The 22019-nt window shown below is 45.1% G+C and overlaps 2 protein-coding genes across 2 annotated transcripts in view; one reads left to right on the forward strand and one right to left on the reverse strand.

Annotated features, from left to right (window-relative positions):
• Nucleotides 1-1738: 1738 nt before the first annotated feature.
• Nucleotides 1739-12997, forward strand: nme9 (NME/NM23 family member 9; the record flags this gene model as incomplete). The annotated part of the gene is made up of 14 exons (XM_083642233.1): nt 1739-1778; nt 2497-2600; nt 2857-2928; nt 3582-3698; nt 3870-3948; nt 4169-4251; nt 4362-4454; nt 7799-7953; nt 8329-8528; nt 10121-10262; nt 10354-10461; nt 11626-11777; nt 12273-12417; nt 12613-12997. The coding sequence occupies exons 1-14, from the start codon at nt 1754-1756 to the stop codon at nt 12995-12997; spliced, it is 1860 nt and encodes a 619-aa protein (XP_083498359.1). The 5' UTR covers nt 1739-1753.
• Nucleotides 12998-14871: 1874 nt separating this feature from the next.
• smarcal1 (SWI/SNF related, matrix associated, actin dependent regulator of chromatin, subfamily a-like 1) overlaps nt 14872-22019 on the reverse strand; it is a gene marked incomplete at its 3' end in the record, with an annotated part of 35253 nt that continues 28105 nt past the window's right edge. Inside the window, exons 16-18 of the mRNA XM_083642235.1 lie at nt 16360-16460; nt 15488-15584; nt 14872-15090 (exon numbers count right to left, since the gene is read on the reverse strand). Coding sequence (XP_083498361.1) covers nt 14872-15090; nt 15488-15584; nt 16360-16460 — 417 coding nt within the window. The remainder of the gene's footprint in view (nt 15091-15487; nt 15585-16359; nt 16461-22019) is intronic.

Here is a 22019-nt window from a genome sequence, read left to right on the forward strand (position 1 = left end):
TGGAACACAGTAGAGGCACTTAACTACCTTTAGTCGTGTACATGAATAGGCCTACACTGTAGCTTGTTCAACAGCGACCCTCAGGGGTGAGTGGAAACAGAGAGCGCAAAAACCTATGAGCTTTCACTCTGCCCCTATTTACCTGGCTTAAAAGTCATCGAGCAGCGAGCTAATGAAAAAGCAGACGTCACATCACAGCATCTCTACCAAAACTGTACATTTAGCTAAGTTTGGTAGATGAATATTATGGAGATATTAAATATGGAGAGCAATGCAAAACAAGTAGGTCTGACTGTACCTGTAAGGATGGCGAGCAGGAGAAGAGGCAGAGGCAGGCTTCAGGTTCACCACAGATGTTTTTTGAGAGGTTTCCAGATTTTGTGGAAACCAGGCGTTTTCATGGTGTGTAGAAACCAGGCATTTTCATGGTGTGTAGCTGCAAAAAAACACATACCAAAATACATACTCAAAATGAAATGAGGCTAATGAATCAAAAGAACTAGACAAAATAGCAAAAGAAATAACAGAACTAAACTGAAATCCTACACCTAGGCTAATCCCATGGTAGCCCCGTTTGGTACTGGTTCTGCTAGCTATGCTAATGCTAGCTACCCAGAAGAGGGTGAACAGCGTGAGCACCCACACAAGGTGGAGAGCTAGCTAAATACTCTAGCCCCTCCCCCAACACAGAGCAGACAATCAGCATCAATTAACTGGTCAAACAGATCAAAGGTTTCATTCAACAATCACTGGTACATCACTGAATCACTGGATCCAATCCCATACTGCAATTTCCCGATCATCCTAATCCTCTCCAGTCTCCATAGATTTATATTTCTAAGTTTGAATCCTCTCCATCACACCTGGCCCCAACAGGAGACTGCCAGGTGCAGCAGGGAAACAAACAGTCAATCACCCTCAATCATCAACATTGATGCCATCATGACTAAATCTATAACAGACATGAACAGTTAAATCAGGTCATATTTAGCATGTAGGCTAGAGGTCTTGCGGGCCTCCCCGTGACAGTACCAGTCTGTGCAGGTCAGGTGTAGGACGGTGCGGTGTGAAATGAATAGAACTACAGGAAGAGGGCGCATGCGTGAGGTAGCTGCCTGTCGCAGCCTTTTGACGAACGTGTGATTTTTCAACTTAATATACGATCTTTCAACCCAAGAGGATGTAGAAATATCCCGGAAGCGAGGGGGGGGGGCGACGTTGCTTAGCAACCATGTGGCAAAACAAGCTCGTGCAAGAGAATGTGAAGAGTTTGATTAGGCAACAAAGTAATTAGCAACTAACGCGCATATAACATTACTGGCTGCTTCAGACTGAGAGTTAGCTTTCATCAGGCTAAGCTGCTCTGACATGGCAGGCAAGAAGAAAGAAGTCAGCCTGCAGGTGCGTCAAACACAGCAGCGTCCAAACACAGCAGACAACACTCTTTCTGCCTCTCACTTACATTCAGTTCAATTCAAATTGATTTTATTTGCATGAGAATTCGTTTACATTGCCAATGCAATCGTCAAAATAGAACAAAAATGTGCGTACGTACAGTTAAAGATATAGACGAATAAAGAAGTGTGTAAACAGCTGTGTAACATTGCACTCAAATAATATACGTAAGGGTAGGTGAAGTTAGCTTAAAAGTGTGCTTACAATTAAAAGATACATCTATTGTTTCCTTCTCACTTGATATGAACTGGACTGTTGTGTCCAGGCATCGGTCACAAACCATGAACAGTGGGATGAGATGCTTGCAACAAAAGGGTTAACAGGTAAGAACTGATAACTAAACAGGTAAGAAAAACAATACAAACTTTATTAGCTAGACGTCTGATTTTGCTTAGGTGGAAGTCAACTGCACCCCCCTCTCATTCCGCATGGATCAGGGACATTCTTTATTTTGTTAAAGTTGAAAAAATCAGGTGCTCTGTAAATGGTTCACTTGCCAAATTTGATAAAACCTGGGGCCCCTTTTTTACACACGTTAAAAAGTTGGAGTTTACTGCCATTCCAGAGTGACAGTCTTTCATGCACAGATGGTGGGTTTGGAATGTATCATTCTGTATCATGTAAATTTAGTATAGATTTTTTTTTCTTTTCTTCTTGGTGACCAATATGTACGTTTTGTGTTGTTTGTTTGTGTTGGTGTTGTTTTTTATGTTTCTGTCACTGGATTGTGCAAGATTTCCTTCTTCTGCATACTATATTTGACACAATATCAAAGCGTGACAAATGACCTTTTGAGCACCTGTATGTTGTTGAAAAACTAATAAACAAATCTGAGAGAAAAAAGAAAAGAAAAACAATACATGTTTTAATGTCCTATTCAAATGAATAGCAATGTTGGAGCGATAAGAATCATCACAACAATGACACAATCAGAATGACTTCTTCCATTGTGACATTGTATTGTGTTGTATGCTGCTGCCCCTCTGTGGTCACTGTGATAACTGCAGAATGCTTGTGCTCCTCTAATCATCCCCCCCCTAGTGGTTGATGTGTACCAGCAGTGGTGTGGCCCCTGCAGAGCCGTTGTTAGTCTCCTGCGGAAAATCAAGAATGAGCTGGGTGACGAGCTGTTACATTTTGCCACAGTAAGCAGCACCAAGACAACGAGCAATTTAACCTGGAATCAACATCTGTGAACGAGCAATCGTCAACTGTGCGTGCGTGTGGTGTGTGTGTGTGGTGTGTGTGCGTGTGTGTGTGTGGTGTGTGTGTGTGTGTGTGCGTGTGTGGGGCGTATGCGTGTGTGTGTGTGTGCGCGTGTGGTGTGTGTTCGTGTGTGTGGTGTGTGTGTGTGCGTGCATGCGTGTGTGTGTGTGTGTGGGGTGTGTGTGTTCCATGCAGGCTGAGGCAGACAGCATTGATGCTCTAGAGAGGTATCGAGGCAAATGTGAGCCCACCTTCCTGTTCTATGGGGTGAGTTGTGTGTTTATGAACACAAAACATTTTCAAATAATATTCCCACTTGATATATAAAGTAATAGGCTCATATACTGTATACCTAATTTTGTCATATTCCTCAGCTTGTCAGTTTTTTCAGTGTAATAAAAGTTGCATCATGTTGTCATCAGTTTAGACAGCAGAGCACAATGTCCCAAAATCAATATAATCAGAGTATGATTTCACTGAAAGACGATCATGATGATCATATTGAGTCATCTCCAAGCTGTATGTCTGGTATATATGAGTATATATCATATCCACTGCAGTTAGTGCTTATCCCACCATTCAATATACGATATGGGGTTCGCAACTCGATACGACCAAAGTTTGATAACAACAAATAACAGATTTATGTTTACTACTGAGATATTCTTGCTCGTTTTGGCATTGTCTTGCTCGTTTCAAATCTCATTACAAAGTGGAAATAATATCATTTCAATGGAGAGATTATGAAACTGCGATGGACAAGCCTTCTCATTTGTGATTACTACAACAGAATACAATGGAGCTAATATCGCCGTTGGTTTTTCTGCCTGACGATACGTATTGTCACATTTTCATATTGTGATATATGAAGTTTCAGTATATCGTTAAGTCAGCTGCTCCTTTGTGTTGTGGCTGAGCAGGGGGGGGAGCTGGTGGGCGTGCTGCGAGGGGCCAACGCTCCGCTCCTCCAGAGGATGATGGTAGAGGAGCTGACCAAGGAGAAGCTGGTCCTGGAACGAGGAGGCGAGCGCAAAGCGGTGAGCAGTTTCACTCACACACACACACACACACACACACACACACACACACACACACACACACACACAAAGGTGCATGCACGCGCGCACACACACACACACACACACACACACACACAGATGCAAGTATCCACACATGAGTTGTTTGTATTGTTTTGTTTTGCACGGCAGGTTAAAGATGAAGGTCTGGTAGATGAGGAGGAGGAGGAAGAGGAGGAGCAGCAGCAAGAGAACGACGAAGGCGTACTTGGTATTATAGAAACGATGTCCTCAATGTCTTTGGCTCGGCTGGCAATTCTTGTTGTTGTCATTTTCGTTGCCGGTTAGGGTTATTGTCATTGTAACTGTTGTTCTTATTATGTTTGGTCCCATTATCATCATCGTTATCCTCAGTTTGTGGCACATTGGACGTTTTGTTCTCTCAGTGTTATTGGTCGTTACTGAAGATGCTCTCTCTTCTCCCTCTGTAGTTCCTGCCAGTAAATCCTACACAGTAGCCATCATCAAACCGGATGCTGTGGCTCACGGCAAGGCAGATGAGATGATGATGAAGGTGGAGTGAGGAGCACACTGTTTGGGTTCTGACGAGCGCTCGCAGGTCTTCCTGCTGCTGCTTCACTTATATTAGTATTGACACATTATTATGATCACTTCCCTCCTCAGATTCAGGATGCTGGCTTTGAGATCCTGGCCCACGAGGAACGCGTGCTGACGGAGTTTGAGGCACGAGATTTTTACCAGGACAAAGCAGAAGAGGTATGGCATGACAGAGCAGAGGATGAAATAGAATCGAAGAAATGACAGATACATACAATACACCGACAGTATACAGACAAAAAAATATATATAGGCAAGGGTTTATATATTCAGATTCAGATTCAGATTCATTTATTTAAAGAATGGGACTTTACACGTTAATGAACAGTACAGCTGTACAGTAAACATGCCAGGTTATAGCCCAAGGGCTAGTTTCCACCTGTAGTCCCATGGCAGGTTGATGTAATCATGAAAGAGAGAAAAAATAAAAATTAATAGTACTAAAAAGATTAATAGTACAGAAGATTAGTAAAACCAAAAATGATTAAAACACACACAATTAATAATACCAAAAAATTAATAGTACAAAAGGTTAGTAAAACCTAAAATGAATAAAACACACAGAGCATGCAGCGATATGTTAGGTGTGATCACATTGCTGGTTTGATCTGAGCCATAGTTTCAGCTGGCCTTTGAAGGTGGCGAGACTAGGGCATTCTCTAATAGAGGGAGGTAGATTATTCCAGAGGGTGCTTCCCATGTAGGATAAGGTCTTCTGGCTAAAGGAAGTTTTTCTAAAGGGGACCTCGCAGACCTTGTTCGTGATGGCCCGAGTGACACGGGTCGAGTTGGCGGTCGAACGATATTTGATGAAGTCAGCAAGAGGAGGCGGCGCCAGTCCATGTAGAACTTTGTATATTAGACAGGCAGAGGTGAAATTTCTAAAGTTCTCAAAACTTAGCATGTCATATTTACGTATGACATGACAGTGGTGATGAGAAAAGGGTTTTTTATCTAGTATTTTCAATAATAATATAATATATGAGTCCATCATGTTTGTACCGTAGATTATTGTCACACCAGTCCAAAAAATCTGCTAAAAATATTTGTTGAGGGAAAATGGCTCAGGGCTGGAATGAATATCTGTGAAAGCTATTGTGGGTAATTGGTATTCTGAGTCAACGTCCTACTGGGAGAGCTCCACAGTGCTGGAACACCAGTGCCAAATCATTTCTATTTTGTCGGCAATATTGTACATCACACATCCATATGCATTTCCGCACGAGGCCCAAAATAGAGCTGCTGTGTAAGCAGCTTTTCTGCTTCTCATGCTGTTTGTGATGAGAGCAAATGATTAGAGATTCAGAAATACAAAATATGTGAGAGAGAAGACGAGCAGGTCCACTTCCTGTGTGAGAGAGAAGACGAGCAGGTCCGCTTCCTGAGAGAGAAGACGAGCAGGTCCACTTCCTGTGAGAGAGAAGACGAGCAGGTCCACTTCCTGTGTGAGAGAGAAGACGAGCAGGTCCACTTCCTGTGTGAGAGAGAAGACGAGCAGGTCCACTTCCTGTGTGAGAGAGAAGACGAGCAGGTCCACTTCCTGTGTGAGAGAGAAGATGAGCAGGTCCACTTCCTGTGTGAGAGAGAAGACGAGCAGGTCCACTTCCTGAGAGAGAAGACGAGCAGGTCCACTTCCTGTGTGAGAGAGAAGACGAGCAGGTCCACTTCCTGTGTGAGAGAGAAGACGAGCAGGTCCGCTTCCTGAGAGAGAAGACGAGCAGGTCCACTTCCTGTGTGAGAGAGAAGACGAGCAGGTCCACTTCCTGAGAGAGAAGACGAGCAGGTCCACTTCCTGTGTGAGAGAGAAGACGAGCAGGTCCACTTCCTGTGTGAGAGAGAAGACGAGCAGGTCCACTTCCTGTGTGAGAGAGAAGATGAGCAGGTCCACTTCCTGAGAGAGAAGACGAGCAGGTCCACTTCCTGTGTGAGAGAGAAGACGAGCAGGTCCACTTCCTGAGAGAGAAGACGAGCAGGTCCACTTCCTGTGTGAGAGAGAAGACGAGCAGGTCCACTTCCTGTGTGAGAGAGAAGACGAGCAGGTCCACTTCCTGTGTGAGAGAGAAGATGAGCAGGTCCACTTCCTGTGTGAGAGAGAAGACGAGCAGGTCCACTTCCTGTGTGAGAGAGAAGATGAGCAGGTCCACTTCCTGAGAGAGAAGACGAGCAGGTCCACTTCCTGAGAGAGAAGACGAGCAGGTCCACTTCCTGAGAGAGAAGACGAGCAGGTCCACTTCCTGTGTGAGAGAGAAGACGAGCAGGTCCACTTCCTGAGAGAGAAGACAAGCAGGTCCACTTCCTGAGAGAGAAGACGAGCAGGTCCACTTCATGTGAGAGAGAAGACGAGCAGGTCCACTTCCTGAGAGAGAAGACGAGCAGGTCCACTTCCTGAGAGAGAAGACGAGCAGGTCCACTTCATGTGAGAGAGAAGACGAGCAGGTCCACTTCCTGAGAGAGAAGACGAGCAGGTCCACTTCCTGTGTGAGAGAGAAGACGAGCAGGTCCACTTCCTGAGAGAGAGAAGACGAGCAGGTCCACTTCCTGTGTGAGAGAGAAGACGAGCAGGTCCACTTCCTGTGTGAGAGAGAAGACGAGCAGGTCCACTTCCTGCAATAGAAAACCTGTGAAATGTGTCAAATGCACAAGCCGGCTAGTATGGGCAGTGTTGGGCAAGTTACTTTCAAAATGTAATATACTACATATTACTAGTTACTTTCATTTGAAAGTAATAAGTTACTTTACAATATTACTTTCTGTGTAGAGTAACTCGTTACCTACTACACTACTTTTGCATTACTTTTACCAAAACAACAGCAGCAGCAGAATGACATTGCCACCCAGGAACCATCCTGAGAAACAATTTCAACCGCCTTGAAAGTGTCAACAATCCAAAATTCTAAATATTATTCTTTTCCTTTGTTATTGTCATCTATATAGTGGTTATTTGCATAAAAACACACAGTTTGATTAGGAAATGATTGTATCTTTTTAAAATATGTGCTTTGATTTAATCAAATGTAACTCAATTTGTAACTTGAGTTACTTGACAAAGTCACTGGTATAATATTACTGAAATCCTATGTAGTAATAAGTTATATTACTGAGTTACTGCTAAAAGTAATATATTACATGTAATATGTTACCTTTGTAATGAGTTACCCCCAACACTGAGTATGGGGTAAAGGTGAAATGGGGGTTTTATGGGCAGTTTCTGTCTTTCTTTCCTTGTTATGTTGTGTTTGTGAATGTGTGCATGCATGAAGTGGCTAGCTAGCTACACATGCCTGTGTGTGTGTGTGTGTGTGTGTGTGTGTGTGTGCGTGTGCGTGTGCGTGCGCGTGCGCGTGCGTGCGTGTGTGTGTGTGTGTGTTTGTGCGTGTGCATGTGCGTGTGTGTGTGTGTGTGCGTGCGCGTGTGCGTGTGTGTGTGTGTGCGTGCGTGTGTGCGGGCATGCGTGCGTGCGTGTGTGTGTTCATGTGTATGCTATTGCTATTATTGTTTTGCAGGCTTGCTTTGAGGAGTTGGTGCAGTTCATGTCCAGTGGCCCCTCCCACATTCTGGTGCTGTCTCAGGTAGAAGGCTCAGCCCATGTTGTGGCAGCATGGCGCGACTTCATTGGCCCGGCAGACATCGATGAAGCCAAGAGAGACAAGCCAGAAAGGTTAGTCAGTGAAAAGAACACATGATGCCCCGCCCCCCACACAGAGAGCTCCTCAATCTGACATCAACAGTTTACAATCATTAGCAACGATTAAATGATCACCCAAGTATGTCTGATTCATCATGATGATGATTTGTTGATTCTATTTGATTTCAGCACAGATGTTTAGGGCTTCAGGGGCATTTACATTACATAACAACATTATATAGAGGATTCTCATCGCCGGGAAAGCCTGGACAAGCAAATGATAAAGCGCGTCCTCCTCCTCCTCACCCACTCCTCCGTCAGACACACCCCAAACATGATGCTCCTCTTTGGTTGAGCACCAGCCGTGCAGCCATCTGCTGTGCTCTGCTCTCCTCTGCCCCCCTGCAGCTTGCGGGCGCAGTACGGCACGCAGACACCGCTGGACGCCGTGCACGGCAGCCAGGACGCCGAACACGCCCGCAGGGAGCTCGCCTTCTTCTTCCCCAACTTCAGAACGGCCTCGCTACCGGAGCAGGATGGCCAGGAGGAAGAGCGTGTGGAGAGAACACTGGCTCTCATCCGCCCCGACACTGCCAGAGAGAACAGAGGTACGGCCCGTGCCAAATACCACAGCACGAGTACACGCACGCGCACGTGCACACGTATTTATTTATGTCGATCGTGCACACACACACACACACGCAAGATGCTTCATTTTGACATGGCAGACCTGCTCCGATTCGTTGAGCAAACATGCTTGCGGAGTGACAGAGGCACACGCTTTACAGGTTTTGTTCAGTTGACTTTGTGAACTGGCCTAAAGACAAAAAAGAATATAAAAATCCTGATCCCCCCCCTCTGGTGATCTGGGGAGAGTTGTAGACTAGCACATGCTCCCTCTGATACATGTGCAGTTGCCAGTCACTTCCTTTCACCTGACAGCGAGGGGTTTTTCACCGGCAGGACGTAGCGCGTGGGAGGATCACGCTATTCCCCCCAGGGGCGGACTGGGATCATAATTCAGGGTGGGCATTGGATACCAAGCAGGCCAGGCCGATACGGGCCGACACGCGTGCCGGCGTCCGATTTGGGCCGTTTGAAGCTCAATTTGGGCCGTTTGAAGCCAGATTTGGGCCGTTTGAAACCCAATTTGGGTCGTTTAAAGCCCGATTTGGGCCGTTTGAAGCCCAATTTGGGCCGTTTGAAGCCCAATTTGGACCAAGTCCAATTTTACAATGAGATGCACCCACTTTAACCCTGAATAAAGTAATAAAACCACTAGTAAACCAGTAGGCGGCGCCTGGCCTGCTGTTCAGTGAGTGGCCTGGCCTGGCCTGCAAAAAAAAAATAAAAAATTTTTTGCCCGACGTGCCCGATTATGCAGTCCGCCCCTGCTCCCCCCTGAACAGGTGTCCCGACCGACCAGAGGAGGCGCTAGTGCAGCAACCTAGACTCATACCCCCCCCGGCTTCCCACCCGCAGACACGGCCAATTCTGTATGTAGGAACGTCTCACCAAATCAGAAGTAGCGCTGCTGGGAATTGAACCCGGATCTGGTAGGCGAGTGCTTTTACCTACACTACCCAGACGCCCCCTGATGATCTATTTGATATGTGTGTGTGGCTCTGCAGAGGAGATCTTGTGATGATGTATTTGATATGTGTGTGGCTCTGCAGAGGAGATCTTGTGATGATGTATTTGATGTGTGTGGCTCTGCAGAGGAGATCTTGTGATGATGTATTTGATATGTGTGGCTCTGCAGAGGAGATCTTGTGATGATGTATTTGATATGTGTGTGGCTCTGCAGAGGAGATCGTGTGATGATGTATTTGATATGTGTGTGGCTCTACAGAGGAGATCGTGTGATGATGTATTTGATATGTGTGTGGCTCTGCAGAGGAGATCTTGTGATGATATATTTGATATGTGTGGCTCTGCAGAGGAGATCTTGTGATGATGTATTTGATATGTGTGGCTCTGCAGAGGAGATCTTGTGATGATGTATTTGATGTGTGTGGCTCTGCAGAGGAGATCTTGTGATGATGTATTTGATATGTGTGGCTCTGCAGAGGAGATCTTGTGATGATGTATTTGATGTGTGTGGCTCTGCAGAGGAGATCTTGTGATGATGTATTTGATATGTGTGGCTCTACAGAGGAGATCTTGTGATGATGTATTTGATATATGTGTGGCTCTGCAGAGGAGATCTTGTCTCAGATCCGTGAGTCAGGCTTCACAGTGGCTCTCCAAAGAGACGTGATGTTGACAGAGGAGCAGGTGAGACAGTTTTACCAACATGTTGAAGAGGACTACTTCCCCGCATTGCTCCGAAACATGACCAGGTAACTTACTTACACATGTCCAAACACAACACGTCTAGAGAGCAGTACCACATTGCAGAGGTGTATTGGATGTGTGTGTGTGTGTTCACAGCGGGCCGGTTCTGGCTCTGGTTCTAGCCAGGACAGAAGCTGTCCATCACTGGAAGAACATCCTGGGTCCTCCTGACATGAACAAAGCCAAAGCAGAACATCCTGAATGGTGAGTGGGTCACACGGTTCTGACAACTTTCACTCACTGTCAACAGAACTCAGTGTAGAAGAAACAAGCAATAGCACAATGATGGAGGCTGTGCTGTGAAACCATTTTGCACCAACCTTCAAAACACATGACACATTCAGCAGGACAGAGATACCAATTAACTAATTAACTAACAATTAATTAGACATGACACATTCAGCATGGACAGAGATACCAATTAACTAATTAACTAACAATTAATTAGACATGACACATTCAGCATGGACAGAGATACCAATTAACTAATTAACTAACAATTAATTAGAAATGACACATTCAGCATGGACAGATACCAATTAGTCCACTGACAGCAGCCTCAACAGACCAGAAAGCAATGCAGCCATAAGACATGTGTTTTGAGTGAGGAGCATGACTCTTTACTTTCTCAACTGGAAAAAGTTGCACTCAATTATCAATGTTGTTGTTGTGCCCATACACCACAGCTAAATGCAACAAAAAGCACGCCCGTTCGACTGGGGGTTGTCGAAAGGCATTCTGGGAAATGTAGGAGATTAGGAAATCAATGAACTGATGTAGACAAGGCAGGTGTACTGGAGAGAAATCAGGTACACCAAAAAAGGAAATTTCAACACTTCATCGAAAAATGACTCCTGGAATGCGCTGGACATCATAAATGGATGATATCTTAAAGGAACACTCCGCCCATTTTCAACCAGCTTTGTATCATTAGAACATCAGTAGTATATCAGAAAACTGTAAACGGTTTTGAAGTCTGTCATTTAATTTGACAGTTATTGAGTGTTAAAGTGTGGACCAGTGACATCACTGGTCCACACTAACTCAAATTAATAACTCATTAACTCAAATCAACTCTCAATAACTGTCAAACTAGATGAATGATGAATAGTTTGACAGTTATTGAGAGTTGATTTGAGTTAATGAGTTATTAATTTGAGTTAGTGTGGACCAGTGATGTCACTGGTCCACACTTTAACACTCAATAACTGTCAAATTAAATGACAGACTTCAAAACAGTTTACAGTTTTCTGATATACTACTGATGTTCTAATGATACAAAGCTGGTTGAAAATGGGCGGAGTGTTCCTTTAAGGTGAGAATATCTGCCAATAGATGTGTCCGTCTGCTGTGTCCATCACCACTCAGTCTGAGGGCCCAGTTTGCTGTGGAGAACCAGCCAATCAACCAGCTGCACGGCAGCGCCAGCAGTGAAGAGGCACAGAGAGAAATCAGCTTCTTCTTTCCTGAGCAGCAGACGCTGGCTGTGATCAAACCTGATGCCACGGAGGAGCACCGAGGTTCAGTGTAGAGAGCCAAAGTCCATGTCACTTCCTGGTTCAGCATGCGCACCAAGAGATTTCATCCGCCATTTATTTCCCCATAGACATTTCATAAAATGCTTATAAAAAAGAGTTTTACTTAGTCGGAAACAAACGATTCAGCTATATTTAGAATCAGGAGAGACCATTTCACTTGGACCAAAAAAAGAAAAAGAAAAAAAAAAAATTCCGCTATGTTTGTGAAATGTTCGATGGTCTCTCCTCTTTCTAAATATAGCTGAATCATTTGGTTTGAACAAGTGAAACTATTTTTATAAGCATTTTCCGAAATGTCTATGGGAAAATAAATGGCGGATGAAATCTCTTGGTGCGCATTGCTGAAGCAGGAAGTGGTGTTGACTTTGGCTCGTTATAGAAACTCCATTGTCTTTTCTCTGTATAGATAAAGCAGATGGCAACCTCATGACAGATGCACTGACCTCCAGCTCCTCTCTCTCTCTCTCATTGGGACAGAGGAGATTTTGGAGGAGATACACAGCGGTGGTTTCTCTGTGACGCGGCTCAAGGAGATGCTTCTGTCCAGGGAGATGGCGGAGGAGTTCTACAAAGAGCACAGGGACACGCCTTTCTTCAGCCAGCTGGTGGACTTCATGAGTGGGTTAGTCTGTCCGCAGGAGCAGCGCAATTAAACTCATTCCTAGTTAGCAGCTAGAATCAAGTGGCTGGAAAGTCCATCTCAATTTCATTCTTTAGTCCACTGCTTTGTCATCCTTGATTTAGAATAAATCATACCATAGTTACAATTCAACAAATCAATCAGTTTGGATAAATATGCATATCATTCTTCTTTCAGGGGTCCCTGTATGATGCTGGTCCTGACCAAGGAAAATGCAGTGGAGGAGTGGAGGGCCATGATGGGCCCCACAGACCCTGAGCAGGCCAAGCTGTCCTGCCCAGATTCGCTGAGGGCCCGCTTTGCCTCTGACATTCTCCACAACGCTGTCCACGGCTCGTCCAGTCAGCGCCACGCAGACGAGAAGATCCACTTGATCTTTGGTGACGACGTCTGCTCAGACACGGAGCTCACCGCAGAGGGAGACATCGACGCCACGCTTTTAGGTAATCGTGTCATGTTTTCGTACCGAGGTCAACTCAAATACACACCACCATCCGGTTTCAGTTACATCAAGATCCATTTCTTTCAGCAAAAGAGCAAGACCGCTCTGCAGATGCCATAAATTCAGGAATGTCGAGATCTCCAGTTGAAGAAATTTCTCATAATGTTCACTCAAGTCCTGAAGGTATGAAAGACTCTTTCTTTACTATGCTGTGCATTGTGAGCAGCAGATAATGGGTTTTCTCTGAATACTGACAATTCAGATACCAACCATGGGCAAGAAGAGGTGGTCTCTCCTGACTCAGAGAACACTGGTGCCACTCATCTCCATAATGTCATGAGCAGCAGTCAAAATGGTGACGGTAAATTGCTATAATAGTCTCTGTGTCGGTGTAGAGTCAGATTACTTTTGAGTGTTAGAATAATGCAAGTCATTGATGTCATGTGACCACATTATGTCATTGATGTCATGTGACCACATTATGTCATTGATGTCAGTGACCACATTATGTCATTGATGTCATGTGACCACATTATGTCATTGATGTCATGTGACCACATTATGTCATTGATGTCAGTGACCACATTATGTCATTGATGTCATGTGACCACATTATGTCATTGATGTCATGTGACCACATTATGTCATTGATGTCATGTGACCACATTATGTCATTGATGTCAGTGACCACATTATGTCATTGATGTCATGTGACCACATTATGTCATTGATGTCAGTGACACATTATGTCATTGATGTCAGTGACCACATTATGTCATTGATGTCATGTGACCACATTATGTCATTGATGTCAGTGACCACATTATGTCATTGATGTCATGTGACCACATTATGTCATTGATGTCAGTGACCACATTATGTCATTGATGTCATGTGACCACATTATGTCATTGATGTCATGTGACCACATTCACATGAGTTCAACAGTATTTCTTATTTTACAGGTGACCCGGCCCTCGATTCAAATCCCTCTAGTCCACAGACAGGAGAGAAAGAAGCGCCAGAACCTGCAGACTAAATGATCACTGTTTGTTCATTTCCATCCTGTAAATGAACACCACTGTGAATCATGGAATAAACATGAAATTCAATTGTCTCTAATGCTGAAAAACATAATACTGTATACATCTTTCTTTCATTAAATACATTTGTATAGGCCTCCGTAGACACTGCGGAGCACGTCATCATTCAGAAACCACGCCCACATCGGGGAAAAACAAAAACTCCCCCCCCCCCAATCATGGCCTTCTCCTATGTCACGTGTTGCACACAATAGATCATATATACGGAAGATGAACACTCCAACTTACTTCCTTGACAGCTAGATCCACATTTTCCTCTACATCCTTCGCCGCACTCAGTCTGTGCCCCACCTCGGCCACCCCAGTCATGGATATGCCACTGTGTATAATATTATGTATGTAGCGTTAAAGTTGTGTGAACTGTCAGTTTTAAATGAATTTAGTCAAAAGTGAAGCCTGTAAAGTCAGCTAGAGTGAATTATGACATCATGCACTGAAGGCTTGCTCCAGGATCCCATTATAAAGGTAGAAAAAAGTATAAAACTTAAACTGCGATGACTCAAAAGGTACGATATCAAAAAGCTGAATCAAAGTGGTAAAGTACTACATTTGGTAGTTGAGGTTTTAACAGAGTTTCAAGCTTAAAGTAGGCTACTGGTATGAAAGAGTAGTTAAGCTGCTTAAAACGAACGACAAGTGGGAGTTATCCATTCGGAAGTATAGACAATGTTTGTTTACAGTCCGATTCATCGTATAGGTTTATTACAGTATTTACATGTATTGAATAACAAAAATAAAAAGGCTTTTTTCCCCATATACACAAGACAAACTGTCCACGCGTGTCATGATCAATACAATTATGAGAACTAAGGGCAACATGACTGCTTCACACAACAAAAACTCAATTAGCACAAAGTGACTTTTATTGAATGTAACAAGTTATTTGCAGAGTCATCTGCTGAAACGGTCGTCCATGCACATCCTTTTGCTGGCGCTCGGTGCGACCATGTGGTCGTGTTGGGCAGGAGGATCCTCAGGCAGCTCGTCCCAGTCATCCTCAGGCAGCTCGTCCCAGTCATCGGCTGCCTGCAGTAAGATGGCCTCGTCAATGTCATCATCCTCAGTGAAAGACCTCTGGAACATCTCTGTAATGGTCCTCTGCTCTGGGTCCTGAACACATCCAAACAACAATAACTCGCATATTGTCACACTCTTTAAATGAAATATAATGTACAGTTGAAGTCGGACATTTACATTACACTTAGGTTGAAGTCATTAAAACATTTTTGAACCACTCCACAATATTTCATGGTAACAAACTATAGTTTGACATGTCGGTTTGTACACAAGTAGTTTTTCCAACAATTGTTTACAGATAGATTTTTTCACTTATCACTATATAAATTCCAGTGCGTCCAAAATCTACATCCACTAAGTTGACTGTGCCTTTAATGGGAAAATTCCAGAAAATGATATCATTGCTTTAGAAGCTTCTGCCTAATTGACGTCATTTGAGTCAATTGTTACAAAGGGTTACAAACAAATGAGACATGCATGCAGAGTTCACCTTAGAGTGGAAACTGGCGTTGACTGCGTTGTCCGAGAGGTTGGACTCAGACAGGCCCACCTGCTCCAAAACATTCATTTTTGCCTGGATCATGGGCCTGGATCAACAAAAACATTAGGATCATTGAGCAGATTCAATTCAATTCTTATGGCATCATACATAATGAGAACTAACATGACCCTTGACCCCTAAGCTGTTTCAGCAGCCAACAGTACTGGCTGTACTCTAGGTGTAAATGTATGACTGTTAAGCAGGACATAGCTGAAAAAGAGCATACATGCTCAGCAAAAACTCAATGGATGAGTACAGTGAAAAGAAAAGAAAAGAAAAAATACTCTAAATAATACTAAATATTATTTTTTTCCTGATTTCCCCCCATTTTCTCCCCAATTGTACTTGGCCAATTTCCACCTGCTGCCCTGGTCGTTGCTCCACCCTCTCTGCCAATCTGCGAAAAGCCGTAGGCTAGCACCACGCTTCCTCCGACACATGAGCAGTTGCCAGCCGCTTCTTTTCACCTGACAGCGGGGAGCTTCACCAGCAGGACGTAGCGTGTGGGAGGATCACGCCCATCCCCACTAGTTCCCTTCCCCGAACAGGCGCTAGTGCAGCGACCAGGAGGACACATACCCGTAATCCTGCTTCCCACCCGCAGACACGGCCAATCGTGCCTGAATGGACACGGGGGCACGAACCTGCAGCGCTCGTGTTGGCAGGCAGGGAATCTACCGCTACACTACCAGGAGGCAGGTTTAACAGCCACAGGCTACACACACAGTGGGGTTGTACCGCTCCCCAACACACACACACACACACGCACACACACACACACACACAGTGGGGTTGTACCGCTCCCCAACACACAGACGTACCACAGGTGATCATCGGCAGTTCCTTTGGCAACTAGGTAGTGAACGTCCACGTTGCTGGTTTGTCCGATGCGGTGGACTCTATCTTCTGCTTGAATGAGAATCTGCAACAGAAAAGCATGAAGGAATGTTGATAAAGTGCATTTAGAGCAGTGGTTCTCAACTGGTGTAGCCTCAGGACCCACTATTTTCCTTGTCATGAAGTCGCGACCCAAATTTCAGATTTATTTTTAAACCACTCAAATTTATTGCACAAAAAATAGCGCATTAATTTAATACACAATGCCTTCATGCACTGTTATAAACCTCAAATGAACAAAGAAGTGCAACAGAAGTGCAACTAGGGCTAAAAACCAATTGAAATAAGGCAGACTTGAATTACAGGTACCTTTTTAAATTTAAACAAGTCAAACTGGTCATGCTCAGAAAGTCTTATTTGAACTGTATGAAATATGAAATAAAAGGCAGACTTATCTTGAATTACATGCCTATATGTTTTTAAACAAGTTAATAATAATAATAATAATAATAATAATAATAATAATAATAATAATAATAATAATAATAATAATAATAATAAAACAAGTTAACCTGATCATGCTAATCCAGTTTCAATAGTCTGAATTTAACTAATATGAAATAAAAAGGAATCACAGGCAGGCTATATGTTTTTTAGTTAAACTGGTCATAACTTTTAATTAAACTGGGGCCATGCTAATCCAGTTTCAATCATCTGAATTGAACTAAAATTAAATATGAAATGAAAAGGCAGACTTCTCTTGAATTACAGGCAGAGCATATGCTTCAGCTTGTTAAACAAGTAAAACAGGTCAGGCTAATCCAGTTTCAATAATCTGAATTTAACTCAAATGAAATATGGAAAAAAAAAATTGGCCAATGTCCGCGACCCAATCAAAACGGCCCTGCGACCCACCAGTTGAGAAACGCTGATTTAGAGGTTTCTTACTGAACCAGTGTTTCTTTTACTTTGTTGTGGTGGCACCACACCAGGGCTGCACAATTAAGTAAATATGGAAATCACAATATGGCCAAGTGCAATATCCAAATCAGAGGAGCAGCTGCAATTTGATGAAGGTGAAATGTGTGTCACAAATGTACCATTAAATGAAGCATTAAAAAAAGAAGCAGCTTAGTTTGCACACATGGTCATTGATGATAATTGAACACGTTCACTAAGTTTTGTTAAGTTAAGACAATTTATCTGACAGGCCACGCTCTCTCACAACTACAAAAATGTATTTCAATCATGAGAGGCCAGTTGGTAGGATTAGACAAACTTTATTTAGCAATCGGCGTGCATGGCAATTACTTTGGCGCTTGACTCCATTGGCCAGGCGCTTGACTCCATTGGCCAGTGGCGCTGCTCTTGAGGCAAGAGGAGGGCACCTGCATGGGCTAGGAGATCCCCCCCCCGTGGGGGATCAGGAGTCAAGACTCGTTGGTGGAGGACTGGGGAGGTGGGTGGGGCAAAACAACGCTTTGGACGGCTTCGAGGGAGATGGACTGCCGTGAAGCTGCTGCTGCTATGATCGGCCAGAGAGAGAGAGGTGACGTAGAACCCTTGCTATATATATGAGGATTAACTGACGTCATATTTGACGTCATAGCAGACGTCATACTAGGACTTTGACTGACCACGTTATGCTAGGACTTGACTGTCGTCAGGGGATGATCGGATTATGCATGAGTGGCCTTCAGCTTGAACTATGGTCTGGAGACCTCACTTCAATCATGAGAGGCCAGTTGGTAGGATTAGACAAACTTTATTTAGCAATCGGCGTGCATGGCAATTACTTTGGCGCTTGACTCCATTGGCCAGTGGCGCTGCTCTTGAGGCAAGAGGAGGGCACCTGCATGGGCTAGGAGATCCCCCAAAAGGAAGATCTGATTACCGGAGGTTAATTGAGATCTGCAGGCGCCGGTAGTTGATTGTACTTTTCCCTTCGACCTTTTTAGCGACTTACGGCTATTTGCGGCTGGCGCTCCCAACTCGGTCGGGCACCTCGCGATAGCGCTTCCCAGCTTGGCCTACCTGGCCGCCTTGGCGCTTCGCGATTGTACTTTTCCGGCCTTCGACCTTTTTTTTTTAGCGACTTACAGCTATTTGCGGCTGGCGCTCCCAACTCGGTCGGGCCTTCGTTCTTGGTACATGCTTTTCCTGCCTTCGACCTTTTTAGCGACTTACAGCTATTTGCGGCTGGCGCTCCCAACTCGGTCGGGCACCTCGCGACAGCGCTTCCCAGCTTGGCCTACCTGGCCGCCTTGGCGCTTCGCGATTGTACTTTTCCGGCCTTCGACCTTTTTAGCGACTTACAGCTATTTGCGGCTGGCGCTCCCAACTCGGTCGGGCCTTGGTACGTGCTTTTCCTGCCTTCGACCTTTTTAGCGACTTACAGCTATTTGCGGCTGGCGCTCCCAACTCGGTCGGGCCTTCGATCTTGGTACATTAAAGTTTAGCTTGGCGCTTCCCGGCTTGGCCTACTTGGCTGCCTTGGCGCAACTACCCTGACTTTCTCCGACTCTATCCCCCCAAAAATGAGCCGGGGAATTTACTGCGCCTTACTGGGCGCCATGCTTACGGGGAGCCGCCACCAACGAGACATTTTAAAGTCCGGGACACTGTTTGTTGCCATGCTCACCGATTAAGGGAGGAGGGTTCTTTGGGCCGCCAGTATGGCCGCCTGCTCCGGGCGGATGTAGCTGGAAAATGCTGATGAGGGCCAGCGGCCCATTTGCTGGAGGGAGGCGGAGGGCACTCCTTGCTCGGCAGCCGAGGTGGCCGCTCCGATCCTGAAGGAGTGGCTGGAGTAGTCCTTCGTCGGGAGGTTGCATTGCTGGAGCGTCTGCTTGAGGTGCAGGGTGAACCGGGATCTTGTCATGTGGTGACAGGGTGCGATGAGGAGCAGGGGAGCCGGGGGGCCGGTCCGAGGCCTGAGCTTGACGTAGTGAGCCATGAACGAGAAAGGGCAGAAGGGGGCTAGTGCCTTCCTGTATGCTATTGTGTGCTGGGGCAGCGGGGCTCTCTGACTGCGGTGTCAGAGAAGAGAACGTTGTCCAGGCTACGCTCCATCATGAACAATGACTCGCACCCATTCCACGGCGTGCTAGTCGAACACAGGAGTACGTTCAGTGAGAGACTGATTCCACCTAGATGCAGTACGGAGAGGCACAGGAAATCATTCCTGCCTGTGGCCATTGGTCTATTTAATGCCTCTCTTAAAGAGCACCTCGGAGACGCTCAGTCTCCCTGAGACTGAGCCAGCCGATAGGTTAACTGTGCCTGGCTGAGCCACGTGTGGCGTATAGGGCAAGCCGACTTAATATAGTCCAGGGTGCAATAATGATAATTGACACGGAATGTATACTTACCTGACGTATTTTGTATTTTGCTACTTAGACATTCCACTTATTTTTGCTTCTAGCGCATTTACTAGTTATTCTATGCTATGTTGTGTTTTTTTTTTTTCTCTTTTTCTGCTTATTGCTTAATATTGCATTTGCGTTGCATTTACTACTGTTTATTTTATTTTAAGCTATGTGTGTACTATGAGCGAGCTACTGTAACCTGTCCCGATTTCCCCTCGGGGATCATTAAAGTCATTCTGATTCTGCTTCTGAAGAAATGCCGGAGGCATTTTACTTTGAAATTCGTTAAGAACAGGAAGTGGTGTATTAAGACCGGGTAGCTTAACACGGAAAGACGTCAGCATTCCCTGGGCCGTCTGGCTTCGGTCCGAAAGTTATGCAGTAACACTCATTCTAGCTGATGCTCAGACAAGCTCCGTGGGCCAGGGGTGTTAGAATGGCCCCTTGCGTGGTTATTATTATTATTGTTGTAATTATTATTATTATAATTATAATTATTATTATTATTATTGTGACTCCCGCTGGCCATTTGCCAGGAAGCGATTTCCGCTTAGGCGTTGGAAATAGGCAGGCTGAGATGCCCGCTGGGTAGAATAGTCAGATCACAGGCCAAATAACTTGTCAGTCAGCTTCGCTTTATTTAGTCAAAGCACGAGGGACACCTACGGTACATGTGGTGTTTTCAGAGCAATGTAAGACAGTATTTCTGTTTGGTGGGGCGGGCCGTTGCGGGCAGACGGAGTATTAAAGAGATGAGAATACGTCTGATTATAGGCATTATAGGCAGAACACAAAGATCCCTAGTACAGTTTAGTAGTGCACGAGTGCTCAAGAAAGCGCACGAGGTAATCAATGACTCCACGCATGTCCTTCATGTCTGTTTTGACTTAATGCCATCAGGAAAGCGCTTTAGACAGCCTGCCTGCGAAACAAGCAGAAGGAAGTTTGGTTTGGTTCCAGAGGCCATTCGAACTGGTGAACAGCCACAGTACGAGAAGTGGTCAGTTTATCTAGACTAGGTCTGTACCTTGACCTTTTGATTTGAACCCTTGAACAAGTCTAATATGCACTTGGATTGTATTGACTGAAATTAATTTGTATTGATCTGACACCTATATTCCTTTGTGGTGTTGGATACACTGTAATCAGGGATCTTGCTTTATCAGTGTCATTTATTGTATTTATTGTCTTTTTTTTTTTCTTTTTTTTTTTTGTATTGTTTTTGGATGTGTACAGAGTACAGCTTGTTTGCAGTATTCATGCCTTAAATTGCCCTTTGCGGGACTAATAAAGTTTTTTTTTTTTTTTTTATTGATTTTACTGGACTGGTAGATTGCCCGTTTAAATGCTGAAGTACTGATACTTTCCTCATGGGTCCTTTCGCGTCCACGGGTGACTGGTCCTCCGGGGTATGCTCGGTGTGCTGTGGTCGTCAACCCCGTCCTTGGTAGAGCAGGTAGCTCTTGAGAGAGGCGGGCAGGGGCAGTCCGTGGATTCCGCTCAGGCGGTCCCTTCCTAGAGCCGCCCGCACGGAGCGCCTGCACGGGTCCATCAGAGGGAGGGGATCCGGATCGAGTCCGTTTATGTACCGGATTCGTATTTCGCAGTGTCCCCCTTCCGGCCTTCGACTTTTTTGGCGGCTTACAGCTCTTTGCGGCAGGCACTCTCGACTTTTGGCGACTTACAGCTCTTTGCGGCAGGCACTCTCGACCTTTTGGCGACTTACATCTCCTTGCGGCAGGCACTCTCGACTTTTGGCGACTTACAGCTCTTTGCGGCAGGCACTCTCGACTTTTGGCGACTTACAGCTCTTTGCGGCAGGCACTCTCGACCTTTTGGCGACTTACAGCTCTTTGCGGCAGGCACTCTCGACTTTTGGCGACTTACAGCTGAGTCTGGTATTATGAAGGTGTCGTCGGGCTCCAGGAAGGCGGGGTAGGTTCTGCCCGCGTGGTTCTTGCCGTCGTGGTAGAGTTTACACCGGCCCAGGTCCCAGCCCCCAGTTGTTTTTAAGATTGTTGTTCAAATGAACCCCCTCAGATCGGCTAAAGTTAAGAAATTATCATTGTCATCATCACAGAAGCTTCCTAATTTAATTTATCAGTCACCATCAGTCACATGGGGTCACTGGGGACCCAGAGGTAGAAAATAAACAAACTCAGCTGCGTGTAACAGCAAAGATAATTGAGAATGAGAAGGCAAGAGTATATAGTGCCTTTTTGAAAACAGCGCTGCGGCCATTTTGGCCTGGAATACGGCTCCTTGCTGGGGCAGAA

The sequence above is a fragment of the Poromitra crassiceps genome, assembly GCF_964638095.1.
Source record: "Poromitra crassiceps genome assembly, chromosome: 8".
Classification (NCBI taxonomy): domain Eukaryota; kingdom Metazoa; phylum Chordata; class Actinopteri; order Beryciformes; family Melamphaidae; genus Poromitra; species Poromitra crassiceps.